Source organism: Procambarus clarkii, chromosome 51 (assembly GCF_040958095.1).
Source record: "Procambarus clarkii isolate CNS0578487 chromosome 51, FALCON_Pclarkii_2.0, whole genome shotgun sequence".
Classification (NCBI taxonomy): Eukaryota; Metazoa; Arthropoda; class Malacostraca; order Decapoda; family Cambaridae; genus Procambarus; species Procambarus clarkii.
The window spans coordinates 12,828,371-12,846,192 of NC_091200.1; the positions used below are offsets into that span (position 1 = coordinate 12,828,371).

Sequence of the window (17,822 nt, forward strand, 5' to 3'; positions counted from 1 at the left end):
GGCACGGGGTCCCACCACCGCCCCCCCAGGGGACGGGCACGGGGTCCCACCACCGCCCCCCCAGGGGACGGGCACGGGGTCCCACCACCGCCCCCCAGGGGACGGGCACGGATGAATAATAAATGAACTAAACACCATAGATAAAAATGTAATAAATTCTTCATAAAATAGTTATTTTAGACACTTTTTGGTATAAAATAGAGGACTGCCGTTGTGTGATGTGTTATACGTGGTGGGGAATGTCAGCCAGTTCATTAAACATTTTCACCAGATCGTCTGCCAGTAAATTGTGTATCCGCTTATTGTTTGAATTAATATCGGCTTCCGCCGTGTACAAGACTCGCCCTCTGGCGTTATCTTTCACATATCAGTTAGCAGCAGTTTGTGTAAGTTTAGAAGACGTTCTTTTCTTTACCTTTTCCTCCCTCCCTCCCCAAGTGGATGATACACACACACACACACAACACACTGCTTTAGGAAGTGATGTGGTGGAGGCTGACTCCATACACAGTTTCAAGTGTAGATATGATAGAGCCCAATAGGCTCAGGAATCTGTACACCTGTTGATTGACAGTTGAGAGGCGGGACCAAAGAGCTAGAGCTCAACCCCCGCAAACACAACTAGGTGAGTACACACACGCACACACACACACACACACACACACACACACACACACACACACACACACACACACACACACACACACACACTTTCAACCACAGTTTCAAATGTAGATATGACAGCCCAGTAGCCTCAGAATACATCATCAGTCAACCGTTGATTGACTGTTGAGAGGCGGAACCAAAGCTCAACCCCCGCAAGCACAACTAGTTGAGTACATTATTTAACACGGGTGGGACACGAACAAGGAGACACAGGTGGAAGCTAAGTGCCCAAATGAGCCACAGAGACATTAGAAGAACTTTTTTTTAGTGTCAGAGTAGTTAGTAAATAGAATGTACTAGGCAGTGATGTGGTGGAGGCTGACTCCATACACAGTTTCAAATGTAGAAATGATCCATGATGAGGCCTTCCCAAGACCTCAAATATTAAGCGGCCTGCCAGACGACCCAGATGAGTGGCCCATCCCGGACCCGATCTACACCAAATGAAGAATAAAGAAAATAAATAATAAAAAAAAAAAACTACAAAAAAATATAAAACCAAAAAACCCTTTGTCGTGGTATGAGAAGTGTAACTACCCTGATGTTTCTAAGATTAGCCTCCTTCAGCCAACTCCATCGGCTCTAGTGCTTTAGGACACCAACAAGGTCACAAACACTAGCCCCCCCAGCCAATGTACTGACACCCCAACATAACACACACGCAAACAAACAACACATACACAAATGTCAACCCATGGTGGACAGGCCACCCAACTTTCAAACCTCCTCTCTCTCTACACCCGCATCCTCTTCCTGAATTTCATCTCCCCATCCCTCTACCTCCCCCATCCTTTCCAATCCCTTTGGACATCAAAGATAGAGCTCGAGAAGCTCAGGAATTTATGTAGCAGTAGATTGATAGTTGAGAGGCGGGATCGAAGAACCGAAGCTCAACCCCCGCAAGCACAACTTTGTAAGTAAAACTATGCAAGTACACACGCACACTACCTAAAGGGCCTGACGGCCGAGTGGTCAGCGCTCGGGATTTGTAGTCCTAGGGTCCGGGGATCGATCCAAGGCGGAGGCGGAATCAAATGGGCAAATTCGTTCACCCTGATGCCCTTGTTCACCCAGTAGTAAATAGGTACCTGGGAGTTACAGCTGCTTCGGGCTGTATCCTGGGGGTGTGTTTGTGTGGGGGGCGGGAAATCAGTTGATTGATTGACAGTTGAGAGGCGGGCCCAGAGCGCCAGAGCTCAACCCCCGTAAGCACAACTAGGTGAGTACACACTTTCAATCTATTTTTTTTAATTAATAATTTAATGATACATTTTAAAATATTTTATTTATATATTAATTCAAAATAGTCATACAGCGCCAGATCAAAACGCCTTTAAAGTATTATACAAGGTGGGGTTGTATGGGTTTGTTTAGCACTGGCCTGGAGGAGGTCACCATCCTCCCCGCCACCTTGTTAATGCAACATTTTCCAGTTTGGAAATCTTGGTCCGTTGGTGTCATTAGCAATTTAGTCATTCCAGACGAATTTCCAGTCATCTATAGTATACTTGGTCATCAATCACGTAGTATCATCATCAATCATCTACGCGTATCAACAGTTCTTCCCTTGCGAGTCTGACACCCAACGGCGGATCCTTTAAATCTGGCAGATGGCGTAGAGTTGGTTGTCTTCGTGGCAGCTGTAGAAGTAGTAGCCGTGCTTCTTGACGCAGGCGTAGTTGGACTTGGTGTCGACGTGGGGCTGGTCGTCGCACGGGTACCAGTGGGGCGTACCCATCTCCATGGCAGAGTCGTCGCTCACCCACGTCCACCTGCAGCCATCATGGGTCATAGTTACAACAGAAGAGGAAGTTAGAAGCAGGAATATCATACATAAAGAGACGTATTTTGTTGCATATCAGCGAGGGATTATGATCATATTACACTGTGAAAGTCTTTGACATTTTTCATATACAAAATTTAAATAATCACAAAAATGTGAGAAAATCCACAAGGGTTGCGAGGTGGGCGCGAACCAGGTACCGAATATTGTCTGTCGCGTACTCTACCACTGGACCATCGTCGACTTGCAAGGTAGGCGATTGGCAATGTCAGGGTCGCTGGTTCGGGTCCACATCACAGTCCTGGTGGATTTTCTCATTGATTTATATTTAACGTTAGTGGGATGGATTTTTGTGTGTTTTTGAATGTTTTTAATATCTTATTTGTTACTTGGACGTTTATTCATGTTTATGAATACTTTGATGCTACAGATTGGTCTTGTAGCGTTTCAGAATGTGATTAACAGAACAATGATCGGGAAACTGTAGCACGTTACTTGGTCATTTGGGACACCCAGGAGCACGCTACCTGCGACACCCAGGAGCACGCTACCTGCGACACCCAGGAGCACGCTACCTGCGACACCCAGGAGCACGCTACCTGCGACACCCAGGAGCACGCTACCTGCGACACCCAGGAGCACGCTACCTGCGACACCCAGGAGCACGCTACCTGCGACACCCAGGAGCACGCTACCTGCGACACCCAGGAGCACGCTACCTGCGACACCCAGGAGCACGCTACCTGCGACACCCAGGAGCACGCTACCTGCGACACCCAGGAGCACGCTACCTGCGACACCCAGGAGCACGCTACCTGCGACACCCAGGAGCACGCTACCTGCGACACCCAGGAGCACGCTACCTGCGACACCCAGGAGCACGCTACCTGCGACACCCAGGAGCACGCTACCTGCGACACCCAGGAGCACGCTACCTGCGACACCCAGGAGCACGCTACCTGCGACACCCAGGAGCACGCTACCTGCGACACCCAGGAGCACGCTACCTGCGACACCCAGGAGCACGCTACCTGCGACACCCAGGAGCACGCTACCTGCGACACCCAGGAGCACGCTACCTGCGACACCCAGGAGCACGCTACTTACTCTCCCTCATGCCCTTCATCAGTTCCTCCGATCCAGTAATCCTTGTCTTGGAGATCTGGAATAAGTGGTTGAGGAATAGCATACACAAGCACTTGATCTATGTTAAAAATGTAAATTATATTTTCGAAAATGTTGAAATATTGATGGGGAAGCTAAGAAGGCAGGGGCGAGAGAGAAGTTTGTCATGCACATGTCATTCACACCACTGAAAACCAACATTGACAAGTTTCTAGATAATAATACAAATAAAGGTTAAATTATATGCAAAAAACTAAAAAATAGCTACAAGATGGCTTTGGCATGCTTTTCAGATAGTCAAGATTGACAGACAATTTAATGCTGACAAATGGAGTTTCAAGTCTTAGGAATGATCAGAGTTACCAGATATCATATGGACAATGATAACATTACCAAATCTTTCAAGCTTCTGGCCAGTGTAAAGAACGTATGAAAGTTAAATTTTCCATTGCCTTCACAAGCAAAAAAAAGAACACGAAATCAAGAAAATTCGTGCTATATTCACAGTCATATTCAACCGTTGAATTCTTAATAGACCCAGGGAATGCTGACGTTCGAAAAATGATTTCTTTCAGACTCGACTACATTCCTTTCTAAACTATTTTTTGTTGGTATAAATAGTTGTGTAATGAGGGATGTTACCTTTGTTCAGCGTGATGTACTGGTACACCTGGTGGTGGAGGTCGCCCCTCAGCTCGGCCAGGTCGGTCTGGTCAAGCTGACACAAGGCCCTCATGGTGGACCACGACCCCTTCTCCTCAGTGTGGAACTTTATACACACGGGCGTCCCAGAGTCCGACAGGAAGGTCACGTAGCCGGATGAACACTGGTTCACTGGTAAGGTAACCAACGTGAGCTGTGTCAGGTATTGTGGTGAGTGTTACTGGACACAATCGGTGGATTGTGGGGGGTTCTGGAGGGCACAACAAGTGTTGGATTGTGTAGATGGTTCTGTGTAGAGGAGGGGGGGGGCGAGTGTCGAATCAGCAAAGTATTGTAATAATAGTTCGTTTTATCTGGGACAGGTAGCCTGTCCCATATATACTGGTACTGACGTCCTCCTAAAGGTCGGACTACTGACCCTCCCGATCACACAACCGTTGCCCTACTCCCAGGCACCTATTTACTGCTAGGTGAACAGAGGCATTAGGTAAACGGAAACGTGCCCAACAATTTCTGTCCCGCTCGGGGCTCCAACACGATCCTCAAGTGCAAGTAGAGAACATATAATCTAGGACTAAAGTAGACTTCCTAGTTGATCAGTAAACTCTGGCGGTGGCCCTCATAGCCCTCCGGTGGTTGATAGGCCTTAAAAGTCCAACAACAAACTAATAGAAAAAGTGTGTTTTAGGCAGCACTGCATACAGAAAAAAATTAAAAAAAAATATAGTGGTATGAAGCCCAAAAATAAAAATAAAAAAGTTGGAGGAATATACTCTTGACAGCACGATACTTCGGAAGTGGCAATCAGTTCAATTGGCAACCCGAGGCTACAAGTCAAGGGAAATACCTGACGGAAGCTCGCACAGCTGCAGGAAACCTGAGGATTCATTCCGAAATATTACTATTGGCGTAGTGCAACGCTTGCACTATCCACCCGGCACCAGTGCCACCTCCACCCGGCACCAGTGCCACCTCCACCCGGCACCAGTGCCACCTCCACCCGGCACCAGTGCCACCCCCACCCGGCACCAGTGCCACCTCCCACCCGGCACCAGTGCCACCTCCCACCCGGCACCAGTGCCACCTCCACCCGGCACCAGTGCCACCTCCACCCGGCACCAGTGCCACCCCCACCCGGCACCACTGGCCACCTCCCACCCGGCACCACTGGCCACCTCCCACCCGGCACCACTGGCCACCTCCCACCCGGCACCACTGGCCACCTCCCACCCGGCACCACTGGCCACCTCCCACCCGGCACCACTGGCCACCTCCCACCCGGCACCACTGGCCACCTCCCACCCGGCACCACTGGCCACCTCCCACCCGGCACCACTGGCCACCTCCCACCCGGCACCACTGGCCACCTCCCACCCGGCACCACTGGCCACCTCCCACCCGGCACCACTGGCCACCTCCCACCCGGCACCACTGGCCACCTCCCACCCGGCACCAGTGCCACCTCCCCGGCACCAGTGGCACCTCCCACCCGGCACCAGTGGCACCTCCTACCCGGCACCAGGGCCACCTCCCACCGGGCACCACTGGCACCTCCCACCCGGCACCAGGGCCACCTCCCACCCGGCACCAGGGCCACCTCCCACCCGGCACCACTGGCACCTCCCACCCGGCACCACTGGCCACCTCCCACCCGGCACCACTGGCACCTCCCACCCGGCACCAGTGCCACCTCCCACCCGGCACCAGTGCCACCTCCCACCCGGCACCAGTGCCACCTCCCACCCGGCACCACTGGCACCTCCCACCCGGCACCACTGCCACCCCCCACCCGGCACCACTGGCCACCTCCCACCCGGCACGAGTGCCACCTCCCACCCGGCACGAGTGCCACCTCCCACCCGGCACGAGTGCCACCTCCCACCCGGCACCACTGGCCACCTCCCACCCGGCACCACTGGCCACCTCCCACCCGGCACCACTGGCCCCTCCCACCCGGCACCACTGGCACCTCCCACCCGGCACCACTGGCCACCTCCCACCCGGCACCAGTGCCACCTCCCACCCGGCACCAGTGCCACCTCCCACCCGGCACCAGTGCCACCTCCCACCCGGCACCAGTGCCACCTCCCACCCGGCACCACTGGCCACCTCCCACCCGGCACCACTGGCCACCTCCCACCCGGCACCACTGGCCACCTCCCACCCGGCACCACTGGCCACCTCCCACCCGGCACCACTGGCCACCTCCCACCCGGCACCACTGCCACCTCCCACCCGGCACCAGTGCCACCTCCCACCCGGCACCACTGGCACCTCCCACCCGGCACCACTGGCACCTCCCACCCGGCACCACTGGCACCTCCCACCCGGCACCACTGGCACCTCCCACCCGGCACCAGTGGCACCTCCCACCCGGCACCAGTGCCACCTCCCACCCGGCACCAGTGCCACCTCCCACCCGGCACCAGTGCCACCTCCCACCCGGCACCACTGGCACCTCCCACCCGGCACCACTGCCACCTCCCACCCGGCACCAGTGGCACCTCCCACCCGGCACCAGTGGCACCTCCCACCCGGCACCAGTGCCACCTCCCCGGCACCAGTGCCACCTCCCACCCGGCACCAGTGCCACCTCCCACCCGGCACCACTGGCACCTCCCACCCGGCACCACTGCCACCTCCCACCCGGCACCAGTGCCACCCGACAATCGGTAATACAATGAACTTTCTTGATCCATTCTTAATTGGTATATTTAAAAAAGATCCCAGAGAATTACTGGGTAACTGTTCTCCTTGAGAAGTTGTCTAATTGAGGCAGCATTAGCCTAGTCCTTGATAATCTCAAGACTTTTTTCCTTCACCTCACCTGCCACTCTCTTTCCTATGTGTGTGTGTATACTGTCATTGTATGTTTTACGGGCTCACCATAGCCCGTGCTACATGGACATTTCGTTCTGAGTAGCTAAATCTAAAACAACAACAACAACATTGAATGTTGTCATTCCGAGGATGTGTTGAGAATACGAAAGTGTTCAGGCTTTTTCCCTGTTTAGTGTTACATTGTTATGAATATATTTATCTGTCTCAGGGAGGGGATCCACTCCTGGGAATGGATTGAGAACGACTACACAATTATTGCCATCATCTACTCTCCCTCTCTCTCTCTCCATGGTATGGTTAGGTTAAGGTTTGGTTAGCTTTCATAACGTTAATACGACGTATTATTGACGATAATGTGAAATACAGAATTCGAAAAATACTTGTGTACCCGATAATTCTATTTACAGAAAACCAAATTATTCAAAGAACATTTTCAGCATATACTTTTTATATTTTAATCCAACGATTTATCAGCTATAACTTGAAATAACCCGTGTTTATAACAAAGGTTCACTTACCGGTTTACGTGTAGACTATTACTGGAACCGTAATATGCTTTAACACCATCACAAATGTCTAGATGTCTATCCAGGTGGTTTGATGGGGGGGGGGGGAAGGGGGAAGGGGGGGGGGATCTCATGGTAACGAATTTACTCTTGAGGGTGAGCTCGATTATATATAAATGTGATAACATAATCGTGGAGGGTATGTGAAGAGAGGCGGGGAGGGGGGGAGGGAAGGGTGGAGAGATGTGAAGAAATGGGGGATTAGCTAATCCAGGGGGGCAATTGTTAGAGACCCGGGCAGCGCCGGGTACCCCTTACACCTCTAGTTAAATATAAATTAAGACTTCTTACCTTGGCCTGAGGCCGCCACCCACGCCGCCACCAAGGCCGCTGGAATCAGAATAAATAAATTAATAAACAAATAACGGTAAGTTAATGGCTTGGTGTAAACAAACGCTTCTAATGGCTTGTGGTGAGTGAGGTGGTCCAGGAGGCGGCTCTAGTAGAGTCCCTCACACCCAGGAGGCGGCTCTAGTAGAGTCCCTCACACCGTCACCATAGAGCCGTGCTCACCCTTACTTTGTCACTGCCTCTTATTTTTGCTGATTTTATTATTTAAGTATATAAGTATATTGAGAAAATATTGAAGCAACACAATATTTTCTTTGATTATATTATAGTGATTTCTTTACAATTTGTTACTGGTATTTCTTCAGCATCGTTGTATTAGGAGGGTGTTGCGTGCTCCTGTTTTAGTAGCTCTAAGTCTTCGTTTCTATGGCGGATTGGCTGAGTTAGTACCGAATGTTGAAGATGGTGAGCAGTGGACTTGCCTGTGCAGGTTCGCACCTGCTTGTCAGTTGAAGATCAGGGCCTTGTTTGATCAGTATGATCTAAGGTGGATGGCCTGAGGGGCTATTAAGTAGAGATTACGCAAGACACACTCCCCCAACACTATATTTACGAAAGAGATATTTAGAATTATCAGGGGAAAGCGTCAAGCTATTACGACTATATAGCACTTGGAAGGAGTCAGGATAATGATTTGGGATGGGACGGGGAAAGGAATGGTGCCCAACCACTTAGACGGTCAGGGATTGAACGCCGACCTGTACGAGTGCCTCTATTATCAAAGATTTCTGACCAAATGGTATGAGGTACTTTGAGCTGTGCAGCTACATATACACTCACGAATATTAGAAGATATTCTTGAACTCTGGGTAGAGTTTGCTAGTGCAGGCTAATTAATTAGACTCTCATCTCAATCTTTTTTCTGCCTCCTGTGTATGACTAACCGTCCAGTGAGACGGGGAAATTAGATTAAATATCTAGCTTTTGATCTGCACTCTGAAATCCTTCATATAGAACAGGGTAGCAGCACAGTGTTGTGTGTACCGAAGCGTCTTAACAAAAATTTGATGAGGTTTTGTAAAAAAGTTTTGAGTTGTATGTGAGAGTTGCTCCACAGATTGCCAGCTTTAAAATAGCCGTAAAGGATCATTTTCAGATGAAAATAAAAAGGCTCCGGATAGTTGATAGTTTCCTGAGATTTTGAGGATCTTTTGCTCGTTTTTTATAATATCTGATAAACGCTCCAAATAAAGGATAACAAAAGTAGTCTGGATGTATATATAGAAAATGAAGACAATTCGTAATAATATATCAAAGTTTAAATATATTATTTTTTCTGGCTTGTGAATACCGGAGCAGAACTAGTGTCATTTTTCCTGTCTGGACGACTTTTACCAATCATTGTATGTCCTTCACATTTTACTCCCTCCCATTCTCTCTCTCTCTCTCTCTCTCTCTCTCTCTCTCTCTCTCTCTCTCTCTCTCTCTCTCTCTCTCTCTCTCTCTCTCTCTCTCTCTCTCTCTCTCTCTCTCTCTCTCACCACAGTAGAGCCAGACAAGAGGTAATAAGAGTGTCAGGCGGCACTGGGACACACCTGACACTTCTCCCCCAGTACTGAACACCAACACAAGCCTGCCGCTCCACACCTGACACTTCTCCCTCAGTACTGAACACCAACACAAGCCTGCCGCTCCACACCTGACACTTCTCCCTCAGTACTGAACACCAACACAAGCCTGCCGCTCCACACCTGACACTTCTCCCCCAGTACTGAACACCAACACAAGCCTGCCGCTCCACACCTGACACTTCTCCCCCAGTACTGAACACCAACACAAGCCTGCCGCTCCACACATAACGAGTCTCCTCTACCAAAGGCAAGAGCCACAGTCGCTGCTCTCTTCATGACGAGTGTTGCTGCTGCTGCTTCCCACTGGTGTTGCCGCTGGTGTTGTGTTGAGGACCGTGGAGGGTGGAGTGTGTGACAGCCCAAACAGTCTGGGTTATATACCAGTCGTTGCCCCAAGGTGAACACTAGGGGAACCTCCCCCCCCCCACTACCCCTCTCTCAAGCAGTGTCCTTGAGCCCGAATTTCGTGCAGTACATCACCCCTTGACTGACAGTCATCAGCACTGTACATAGTCACTACACAGGATCCTCACTCCAGACGATCTTCCCCCACAGGAAGGAGTTTAGGCGCTCCACTGAAGCCTTTTCCGGGTTCCCACGGCCTGGCGTATGGCTGTGGTGATGGTGGTGTTGGAAGCTGATAGCTCTCATAAGGAAGCTCTCGTCAGCTTCCACCACCACAGCCGTACGCCAGGCCTTGTGAACCAGGAATGGGGCTTAAGTGGAACGCCTAAACTGAGCATCTGAGTGAAGATCGTCAACATAATCTTCACCAGACTGTGTATATTGAAGATTGGGTAGAGGAGATTGTGGTACCTTCCCTAGAATACTCCACAATGGATAGGTCCTGGATTTGATTCCTGGGCAGGACGAGACGTTTGGGCAAGCTTTCTTACACCTGACGCCTCTAACCACGTAACCGTAGCCTGACACGTGGTAGACTCTTGTGGGGTCACTCCTGAACGGAAAGGAAATATCAGGAGAAAGCGCCAAGCCATTAGGACTATATATAGCACATGGGTCAGGATAAGGATTTGGGATGGGACGGTTGTAACATTGTGTCCATGTGTGTTGATCCGGAGTAATAATTCAGTTATGAGAGCTTGACATTTCATTAACGGAAGGTATACTGACGTTAAATTAGTAATAAACTTAGAATCATGCTTACAGTGGTCTTGCCTACTCACCCTTCAACTTTACTTACAAATATTAACGTGAATAAAAAAAAAAACTCTTGCCGACATAACATGATTCAGTTTTATCATTGTGTTGACAAATAGTGTGCATCATGTGACAGTTTTCCCAGAGCAGCCCACTTCAACCCTGGGAACAGTGTTAGGTCGGTGTTGCTCCAGCTTGCACGACGCAACAGGTGAGTGGGTGCGGGTGGCAGTGTCCCAGCCCGTCCTCCACGCCCGTCCTCCACGCCCGTCCTCCACGCCCGTCCTCCACGCCCGTCTTCCACGCCCGTCTTCCACGCCCGTCCTCCACGCCCGTCCTCCACGCCCGTCCTCCACGCCCGTCCTCCACGCTCTACCTCACCCCAAACACTCATTCGTTCATTTAAATATAAATCGACTATATATAATTAGAAGCCGAAGCTAGCTTAGGTTCTGTTGACACTTATTTGTATTTGGGGTACGTGGTTGAAGCCGTAATGGAGATGATGTTAGAGGATAGTATGGGAGTGAAGCACAGGTTGAGAACAGTCAGACCATCACCTTCGAAAATGGTTTTAATTCATAAACAGTGTGGTGGGGGGGGGGGGGGGAGGTGTTGTCTGGTGGATTAACAAGCTTTCGTCAGTACTGATGACAAGTTGCACTTCAAGGTTATCACTGGATTCTGATCTTTATTTCTTGAGTCGAGCTTTAGAATTCAGACTAAATGATCGATACTTTAGGAAAGTGAGTGTAGGACGTCCCGCACTTGGCGAGAGGGGCTCCATCACCAGCAAGTCTGGGTCATGTAGTGAAGATCGTGGCTGTAGAACAAGACGATTAACAGAAGGCATAAACTACCTCAGCGGGCAGTTTACGTTAGCTTTGTAATCTGCGCACAAGTCATTTTGGTAATACTTATAAACATCAGTTCCTGCGACGGTGCTGGAAAAAATCGTATTGGTGGTTTGCCTTTCCACTGGAGACTTTCAGCGCCGTGGAAAGTGGGGGGGGGACCTGCTGCTTGGGTAACAGCTTCTCCACCATATCAACCTACCCTGGCTTCGCACCCTGGTGAGACCACTCCAGACCGACAACCAGAGCGCAACTCCATAGTCTCCTGAGACTGATGGATGCCGACTACTACAATATTGACAATTATTTTATATTATTAATAAACAGTAACTAATAATAATTTGTTTATGCTTTCATAAAATTTTCTCCATCTGCTAGAAGCGACATATGGATATAGTTCACGAATTTCTGATGCAGTATTTATTATTTAAAAGGATTTATTTCAGGTAACATTTTTAGAATTAAATGGGTCAGTTTTCACACGGTGTAAGATGTAAGGGTGTAGTCCTAGTGTGTGTACTTGGCTGCCCACACACTTTACACGTTGTCATCTACATCCCCGTACAAACTAAACTGCTGGAGACACCTGTAGTGAAGTTGTATTCCACCTGTGACAACATCTGTCCCTCTGCTGGTTGTTACTTCTCCCATACAAGTGCTTTCATACAGGAGTCGCTGGAAATTCTTACAATACCTGTACAACAATTTGACACTTCCAATTTTACACACACACACACACACACACACACACACACACACCACACACACACACACACACCACACACACACACACCAAGCGTTTAACCAAGCACTATACGATAAAGAGTATTGGGAAGACGGGACACCACGAGCTTAGCTCTCATCCTGTAGCTACACTAGGTAATTACACACACTTTCTCTCTCTCTCTCTCTCTCTCTCTCTCTCTCTCTCTCTCTCTCTCTCTCTCTCTCTCTCTCTCTCTCTCTCTCTCTCTCTCTCTGAGAGATCCAGATTTAAATCTGGCAGAGAGCGTAGATCTTAATATCGTTGTCACAACTGTGGAAGAGGAATTCAGGAGGGTACAAGCAGGCGTAGTTAGCGTCGTAGCCCCCGTCTGGCTGTCCCGAGTACCAGTCGGGGTACCCCATCTCCATCTCCACCCCATCGCTTTCCCAAGTCCAGCTGCAAAGTCAATTATAATTACAAAAGCGAGAGTTTGTGAAAAAAACACGAAATTGAAAGAGTAGAAATAGAGGGAATATTTGTGAACTCTGATATATATATATAGGGATTGATAACATGGGATTGATGAAGAGGGTGGGGGAAAGGAGAGAGGAGGCCTGGTCGACGACCGGGCCGCGGGGACGCTAAGCCCCGGAAGCACCTCAAGGTAAGGTTGGGGGAGAGGAGAGGACCTTCAGGAACGCCAAGAAGTAGCGTGTTACTCACATTCCCTCGTGGCCTGCGTCAGTTCCTCCTATCCAGAAACCTTCGTCCTGGAGATCTGAAAAGTGGATTATGTATTAAAGTTATCTGTAGATAAATATTAATATAAACAATTAAATGTGCTGGAGAGAGTGGGGGGGGGGGATATAATATGTATATGCTTATATAATAGGTACAGTTTACCTCCAAACAAAACTGTGGAAATGTTTCAGTTCCATTCAGCGTTGACGTGTAAAATATCCGTAATGCTAGACTAAAATATCTGTAAATACCTTTCCTAAAACCACAGTTCCTGTAGTTAAATCCATCCGACACCGGATAGTACTGAACATAAAGATAACAGAAACTACAGAGCAAATTGGCCCATACGAGTGGCTCCTATTTATATCAACCCAAACTTGCCCATATATGTCTAACCTACGCTTGAAACACTCCAGCGATCCAATGTCAAATCTTACCCGGTAATTTATTCAAAAAATCACCCACCCTGGAATCGATCAAATCAACCGCTTCCATAGAGAACTCTTGTGAGCACCAAGTGCATCTGTACTCTATTGTACTCTATTGACAGCTCCTGCCAGTTCCGGAAGTTGCAGCATTGTGAGGAGCTGGAGGGTTTCTGTAGCTTGTAGGGTTTCTCACGCAGTTCATTGTCATTATCGGTGAATTGACGATCTCCTACCCTTAGTTTCTTCACCTGTTGTTCTATTACTCTTGTTCTGATATGTCAGAGAAGCAACTTATGTTTGGTTTTTCTGTAATATCGTTCTCAAAAGATCTTTGTTTATATTCTCACTCGAAGGCACTAATTTCTGGCCCTGTGGTACCCCCCTTTATATTCGTTGTTCTGTTCCTCGTGCTTATTTTTTCCTTACATCCTTTGTTAAACTATGGATTGGTCCAATATCTTCAAATTTCCTCATTTTGGACAGGTGCAGATTTGTCGGCTGGTTCCCAGCATTTCTTATTGAAACTCATTTTCTTACAGTATCTACTTTACTGTCGTCTGCCTCCTGATCTTGTCTCCGAAAATTGCAGCCTTGTTTACATGCCAGTACATAGACTGCTCATTCTTGAAGGGAACTATGAAGTTGTCTCTTGTGTCTCGCTTAGTTTAGCTCTACATATATCAGTATTTCAGTAGAGTTCCCTCTTCTCCCAGTCAGTCTTTACAGGGCTGAAATCCCCCATGATTCAGAGCTATGGAGCCATTCCTATTAGTAATTGAGGCAGCTCTTACTATGATAACAACAGCTGTTCTCTGGTTTTTGTCTTACTCCTGCCTGAATCTTGTCATTTTGTTGTGATGTATGGCAGTGCCATTAGTAATTAAGGACTTGCCATCGTTTTTGTTCCAGTTAACCTCCAAACTGTAAATCCGCCATGTTTAAGAGCCATAGTCCCAGAGCCTTGGCTGGCTCTGGGACTAACAACTCCTCAGATGTCTTATCTTCTCATTCCTCTTACAGCATGCTCGTCTTGAGGGAATACAGCATTTGTGATACCTGACAGTTTCGTTTATGTGAGTACCTTTACATCCAGGTTCTCCTTTTCTGTTCATTGCATAGGACTGCCTTGTTTGCAATCCCATTTATGTTGACGTACGTGACTTTAAAATGCACTTCTTTGCATCTCTGTTACAAGCGGCACTATCCTCTGTTTCCCTGGTGTGGGTAATATGTAGTTGAGGGGAAACTGAGTGAAGGTGTTGAGGATTCGAGTTAAACTTAAATTCCATATACAAAATTATGTAGATGGCAGAGGGGGGACAGGCAGAGTTTGGGAGAAGGATGAGTGTGTGGATATGGTGAGAGTAGCGAGGAGGAGGAGGAGATGCTGGAGGAGGTGATGAATGTGTTCATGGCTGCTCTGGGGTCATTGAACTGGAGGACGTTGATTCCTTACTGTTCCCGCCCTTCATTGTGCTATCTCTTCGCTCTTCTGTTTGCAGCTCCCTGGAAAAAACAACTACTTTGTAACCTTTTGCATATTGCAATTTGTTCTTCCCAAGGACAGTCACTTTTATTTCCTCGATTGGAAATATTTTCTTTACCAGTCGATTTGTTTCTTTCCTGTACTGGCCAAACCTGAAATTATTTTTCCGTCTTCCCTTTCCACATACACCTTTGAGAAGATCCCTCTCGCAGCATCTGTCCCTCATATTCCTCTTCTCTTTTTCAGCTCTTCCCCCCCCCCTCTCCTACCTCTTTCTCCTTCTACTATTGATCTTCTTTTCATCTCTAGCAGTTGGCTGGTGCACCTTCCTGCGAGGTGGCTGTCTGAACGACCACTTCCTACAGCTCTTTCTTGACATCTGGATCTCTTTTCATAATGTCTACAAATGTGATCTTTCTTAAAGGTTCCTCCACTGGTTGATTGCTCGCTACCTTGGTCTTGTTTGTCCTATCTTGGGTGACTTTCTTCGAGGATCCGTACTTCTTCTTTGCCTAACTTCTGCTCTCTCTATCTCTCGACCTTGTTTGTTTCTTTCATGATGGCCACGTCCAGTCTCGTCTCCTTTAATCTTTCCTGTAGTTTGCTTGTAGTCGGTTTTTACCCTTAGTTCTCAAGTTTGTCTTGTGATAACTTGATCTGAAAGGCTGTTGTGTGGAGCGGCTCGCAGGCCCTTGTGTTCATAACAACCCGGGTGGCAAAGAACTTTCTGCAGGAACTTGTTCAATATCCTCTTGAAAACCTTCACTTCTGTTCCAACAATATTTCCTGCATCTGGTGAAAGGAGGTTGAGGAGCCGTGTTCTCTGCTCGTGTCTGCGGCGCCTCAACTCTTCACTGTGTCCACACTGCGGGTATCATTGGTCATCTTGCTTCAGTAAACTGTTAGTTTATTGTGAATATTTGGAACCTGGCCTTTCAGCATCTTCCATGTAGATTAAAAATGACCACCCATGATTTTGACAGTTATTCTTCTGTTTTAGTGTCAGCATCTTCCCTGTCATCCTCCATCCCCCCACCCTCCCCTCCAACCAGACACCAGCTAAGACCAGACACACGACCCACACCTCATGCCAACCCATGGTGGACAGCCAACCGAACTTTCAAGCCTCCTCTCTCTCTCTCTACACCCAAATCCTTTTCCAGAATTTCGCCTCCCATCCGTCTTCCTCACCCATTCTCTCCAAGCATCGGACATCAAATCCGAAATCCTTCCCCAGCCTCACCTGGGTGCAGTATGATGTACTGCTGCACTTTGCTGTGGAGGTCACCCTTTGGCTCGGCCAGGTCTGTCCCGTCGGCTATACACAAGGCCCTCATGGTGGCCCACGAACCCTTGCTGGTGACGACGAACTTGAAGCACTCGGGCATCATCGGGTCCGTGCTCAAGTTTTCGTAGCCGGATGTACACGGGTTCACTGTGGAGGAAGCCCGAGTGAACTGCATTATGTATTGTGTACAAAAAAGTGGTCTTATTTTGATAAGTCCATGTTTTGTATATTCCAACCAGAGTAACTATAGATACTATCGTTCTTGGAGGATACTTGAACGTTAGACGTGCAGACCATTTAATCACGGTACAAAGTAATGGTATTGATAATAAAAGCTAGATCTTACCTTGACCGGAGGCCACCGTAAACGCCGCTGAAATATGAATTAATTAGTTTTTAAGTAAAATTATGCATATAAAATTATATATTATATATATATATATATAAATATAAATTATATATATATAAATTATATATATAAATATAAATTATATATATAAATATAAATTATATATATAAATATAAATTATATATGTTATATCAAATTGTCAACCACAGGACCGTGAATAACAAAATTTCATTCATCTGAGTACTAGTTCTACCTCTTCGTCCTCACTTCAATACACACAGAAATCACAATAGCATTTCTTTTTACAATGTTGTGACGCAATCGACTAAGGTGCGTCTGGGATCATCCTGGACGTAGGTTCGAATCCTCATCACGGCCCTTGTGGATTTGTTCATTTGATGTATCACGCTATTGTGATTTCTGTGTATTATCGTACCTTAGTTCTTTCACTCCCTCCCACTCCCACAGTAGAGCCAGACAAGAGGTAATAAGAGTGCCAGGCGGCACTAGGACACAACTGACACTTCTCCCCCAGTACTGAACACCAACACAAGCCTGCCGCTCCACACCTGACACTTCTCCCCCAGTACTGAACACCAACACAAGCCTGCAGCTCCACACCTGACACTTCTCCCCCAGTACTGAACACCAACACAAGCCTGCCGCTCCACACATGACAGTTAACGAGTCTCCTCTACCAAAGGCAAGAGCCACAGTCGCTGTTCTCTTCATGACGAGTGTTGCTGCTGGTAATGGTGGTAGTGGTGGTGGTGCCGTGTTGTGTGACCGTCGAGGGAGGACTGGGAGGAGGCGAGATCGTCTGGGTTATATACCGTCGTCGCGGCGAGGACCGGCAAAAGACCCCCCCCCTCCCCCCCTTCGATAGTTCCCCATGGTACGAATTTTCTGGGTCACTCCACATTTCAACCGACGTAATCAAAACACATCCTCACTACCCGTGATCTTAACCGCACACGGTCTTCACCATACTCGATGCTTACTGACCAGGATCTTCATTATATACGACTTTACTATGCACGATCTTCACTCCACAGTCCTGACTTTACACCGAAATTGAAGAGCTTCAGTATACATGATGACTCCGGCTACGGCCAGATTACGCTGTACCCGGCACGGGAACTTGGCCTGGGCGAGCCTAGTGTGGCAGCGGGTGTCTTCGCTGGATCTTTAACCACTTGGACTGGACGGTAGAGCGACGGTCTTGCTTCATGCAGGTCGGCGT

The 17,822-nt window shown here is 48.3% G+C and overlaps 2 protein-coding genes and 1 long non-coding RNA gene across 6 annotated transcripts in view; 1 reads left to right on the forward strand and 2 right to left on the reverse strand.

Annotated features, from left to right (window-relative positions):
• LOC138351909 (uncharacterized) overlaps positions 1–17,822 on the forward strand; it is a 254,195-nt gene that overhangs the window by 190,278 nt on the left and 46,095 nt on the right. The window lies entirely within an intron of this gene.
• LOC123774638 (uncharacterized) lies at positions 1,933–9,933 on the reverse strand. The gene is made up of 5 exons (XM_045769144.2): positions 9,809–9,933; positions 7,936–7,974; positions 4,217–4,408; positions 3,557–3,611; positions 1,933–2,438 (listed from the first exon to the last, which is right to left on the reverse strand). Exons 1-5 carry the CDS (start codon positions 9,840–9,842, stop codon positions 2,264–2,266), a joined length of 495 nt encoding a protein of 164 aa, XP_045625100.1. The 5' UTR covers positions 9,843–9,933; the 3' UTR covers positions 1,933–2,263.
• LOC123774642 (uncharacterized) lies at positions 11,987–17,409 on the reverse strand. Of its 2 annotated transcripts, XM_045769150.2 has the most exons (5): positions 17,278–17,409; positions 16,577–16,603; positions 16,186–16,377; positions 13,011–13,065; positions 11,987–12,743 (listed from the first exon to the last, which is right to left on the reverse strand). In XM_045769150.2, the coding sequence occupies exons 1-5, from the start codon at positions 17,309–17,311 to the stop codon at positions 12,575–12,577; spliced, it is 477 nt and encodes a 158-aa protein (XP_045625106.2). In that variant the 5' UTR covers positions 17,312–17,409; the 3' UTR covers positions 11,987–12,574. The 2 variants fall into 2 exon arrangements, with proteins under 2 accessions (XP_045625106.2, XP_045625107.2); XM_045769151.2 differs by lacking the exon at positions 16,577–16,603 and having other exon boundaries at positions 17,278–17,397.

What these genes read in the sequence shown, in the direction of transcription:
- LOC123774638 (XM_045769144.2), bottom strand. Translation starts at nt 9,842, where the DNA reads ATGAAGAGAGCAGCGACTGTGGCTCTTGCCTTTG. An exon ending in GACTGTGGCTCTTGCCTTTG is followed by an intron (nt 7,975 to 9,808) that starts GTAGAGGAGACT and finishes TTCTGATTCCAG; the next exon opens with CGGCCTTGGTGGCGGCGTGG. An exon ending in GGTGGCGGCCTCAGGCCAAG is followed by an intron (nt 4,409 to 7,935) that starts GTAAGAAGTCTT and finishes TTACCTTACCAG; the next exon opens with TGAACCAGTGTTCATCCGGC.
- LOC123774642 (XM_045769150.2), bottom strand. Translation starts at nt 17,311, where the DNA reads ATGAAGAGAACAGCGACTGTGGCTCTTGCCTTTG. An exon ending in TACGGTGGCCTCCGGTCAAG is followed by an intron (nt 16,378 to 16,576) that starts GTAAGATCTAGC and finishes CTTCCTCCACAG; the next exon opens with TGAACCCGTGTACATCCGGC. An exon ending in GACGCAGGCCACGAGGGAAT is followed by an intron (nt 12,744 to 13,010) that starts GTGAGTAACACG and finishes TTGACTTTGCAG; the next exon opens with CTGGACTTGGGAAAGCGATG.